At 46.2% G+C, this 2,500-nt stretch overlaps 1 protein-coding gene across 1 annotated transcript in view; it reads right to left on the reverse strand.

Annotated features, from left to right (window-relative positions):
* Positions 1 to 831: 831 nt before the first annotated feature.
* Positions 832 to 2,500, reverse strand: part of LOC125951646 (MKRN2 opposite strand protein) — an 8,706-nt gene continuing 7,037 nt past the window's right edge. The window contains exons 2-5 of the mRNA XM_049680609.1: positions 1,794 to 1,925; positions 1,654 to 1,731; positions 1,286 to 1,597; positions 832 to 1,225 (exon numbers count right to left, since the gene is read on the reverse strand). Of these exons, the coding sequence (XP_049536566.1) occupies positions 1,114 to 1,225; positions 1,286 to 1,597; positions 1,654 to 1,731; positions 1,794 to 1,921 (630 nt within the window). The 5' untranslated portion in view covers positions 1,922 to 1,925 and the 3' untranslated portion in view covers positions 832 to 1,113. The remainder of the gene's footprint in view (positions 1,226 to 1,285; positions 1,598 to 1,653; positions 1,732 to 1,793; positions 1,926 to 2,500) is intronic.

The raw sequence follows: 2,500 nt of genomic DNA on the forward strand, positions 1-2,500 counted from the left end.
TGCTGGTTTCAAATGTCGCTTCGTTCGTCAATCGTTCTGGATCTGCGGTTGGTAAAAAAAACATTTTCCCCGCTATCTTGCTGCGCCCTAACTTCCTGTCCCATCTCGTTCCATCTCGCCTCCGACATATGTCCATCTCGTTTCGGTCTCTTCTCTCGCGGAAGGGAGTTTTTGTCACCAGCAGCAGGTTTCTTATCCTTCCGCCCAACGAGCGCTCATGCCGCACCCCTGATTGAACTCGACAGGCAAGGCTTTGTTCCGTCCAATTTGATGCTGGTACTACCGCTGTTGCGGGATGACCAGCGATTCCCGCATTCGAGGCAGGTTAACGGGATCCGAGCGCTTGTGAGGGACATGATGGGAACAAAATTCTTGTTTGTCGTCTGAGAGAGCTAATACACACACGCACCGCAATTGTTGATGATGAGCAAAAATGATGAGCAAAAATCCAGAGTCGGACACGGACACGTAAGCACACGCACAGCAATCCCAGCCCAGCACAATCAATCCCAGCAGCACACCCTCGATCTTTTCACAAACGCACAGCGATTAATAAACGCACTGAGACGACAAGAGTGCAAGAGGAACCCGGAATTACTGCGAGGAAAAGTGTCGGAAAAATTACCTTTTCTTTTCACAAGATACCGCGCGCTCGGAACAACAAGAAACCTTGAGCTGCAAGCAGTTTTTGCCTAAATGCTCATATTCTGTCGACCATCAGTGTAATTGCTCGAAAAGTGCTCGAATTATCGACAAAAGCAAGCAGTACGAACGAGGTCAACGCTGTTTTATGGCTTCCGATTAGAACCGAAATCGAGGCTGAATTATTAACCAAAGCATTTAATTGATGATGTACTTTTTCTATCGATTTTCTATAGCCGCTACCAGTAAAAACTCCGTCGAATTCCGTGTAGAACAGCAACGATCAACGCAGCATTGATCATTACTAATTCGATAGTGAAATGGCTTATTGGGGTGCTGCAAATTTGAATTTCGAAATAAAACCGGCTTTCGTTACAAGAACTTCGGATAACATTTTCATTTCATTATTCTCCGCAAGTTTACTAACAGAAGAGAGATCTATTTGCAATGTATTCGCAGCATTGATCGTTGCTACACCTGCTTCTCAATCCAATACGGACACGTTTGCAATTTTCGATGGATCGTTATGTACTTGGCCGCGGTTTTTGTCTTCGGTACAATAAACTTTTCACTGAATAATAATCTGAAAAGCAAGAAAACGACGTGAATTAGCGGGCTTCTTTCTTCCAACCTCACTACCTACTTATCGTGACAGCAATCAGAAAAGTCGTTATACTCCAAACTTCGCAGGAAACTTAACACAAAGCTGTAGCAATTGTGGTTCTGTTCTTGATAGGCGTCCTTGGTCCATACGAGATCTCTAACGGTCTCAGCAGCTAACACTTCGTCCCATCGATCATACCATCCTTCTGGCACCTGTGCGATTAGCAGACACTGATCCCAAGCTCTGTTGTTTTTGCCTGATTGTTTGGTCAGCCCATCGATATCATATTCAACGATATCACCCTCCACTGAAGTGACGGCTATATGTAAATTGTGTTGATTTTGAAAAGAACTGATAGAAACGTTACGAATAAGCGAAGCAAGCCACCACATCATACTACCAGTTACCATAGGAAATCTCCACTAGATGGGCGCAACACGATTGCGGCTGGATACTGAGATGCCCTGACGAATGGACAGGATAGCCTGAAAGCAGTGAGACAACTCAGATATATGCATCGAATGGCATCTCCACGTGAGCAGCTTACGTTAATGGTGGACTCTCCAGATTGCTGCTCAGCGGATCACTACACAGCGGACAGATCGATACGGTTTCACGCACAAATATCGTGTTTCCACAGTGTCGAAAGCAGATCAAATCCTGCGGTTGAAGCATTGCACTGTAAATGAAATGAAAAAACCATTACCACTACCTTCGAACTCTTTCAACAATTCTCGCCCAGTTTAAAACTTTTGCCAAACGAGACGTTCCTTCATTCTCCGGCATACCGGCATAACAGCATAGCCCGATTGCATGCTACAGCATAATAAAGCACGACACCGAGCGCGCGATTCCCGCGCAACAACACCAAACAAACATCCGGCTAACCATGTGCCAAGAGCATACTTTAGCTATCCCACTGCCACCCTATGGAACAGCATATCCATCCACCCTGCTCGTCGCACCGGTGACGACCTGCTTGGATCAGCTGAAATTGGTTGTTATTTTGTGTCGCCATAGCGACAGGACCAACAGGGCGCCTATGTTTTGTTCCACGGTCCTAGGATACAGCGTTGCTCACAACGCGCCCCGGATGGTTAACCACAAAAGGGAAACGGCGGTGCGCGGCATGAAAGCAAGTGAATCAGAAAGTCCTTTTCATCGTACCGTGCTCATACGTGCAGCGGAAGTAGAAGCGTAAGGAAGCAAAGTCACCACGCGAACGCCATCAATGTTGATGGACGGTAAATAGTA

This window comes from Anopheles darlingi, chromosome 2 (assembly GCF_943734745.1).
Source record: "Anopheles darlingi chromosome 2, idAnoDarlMG_H_01, whole genome shotgun sequence".
In the NCBI taxonomy this organism is placed as follows: domain Eukaryota; kingdom Metazoa; phylum Arthropoda; class Insecta; order Diptera; family Culicidae; genus Anopheles; species Anopheles darlingi.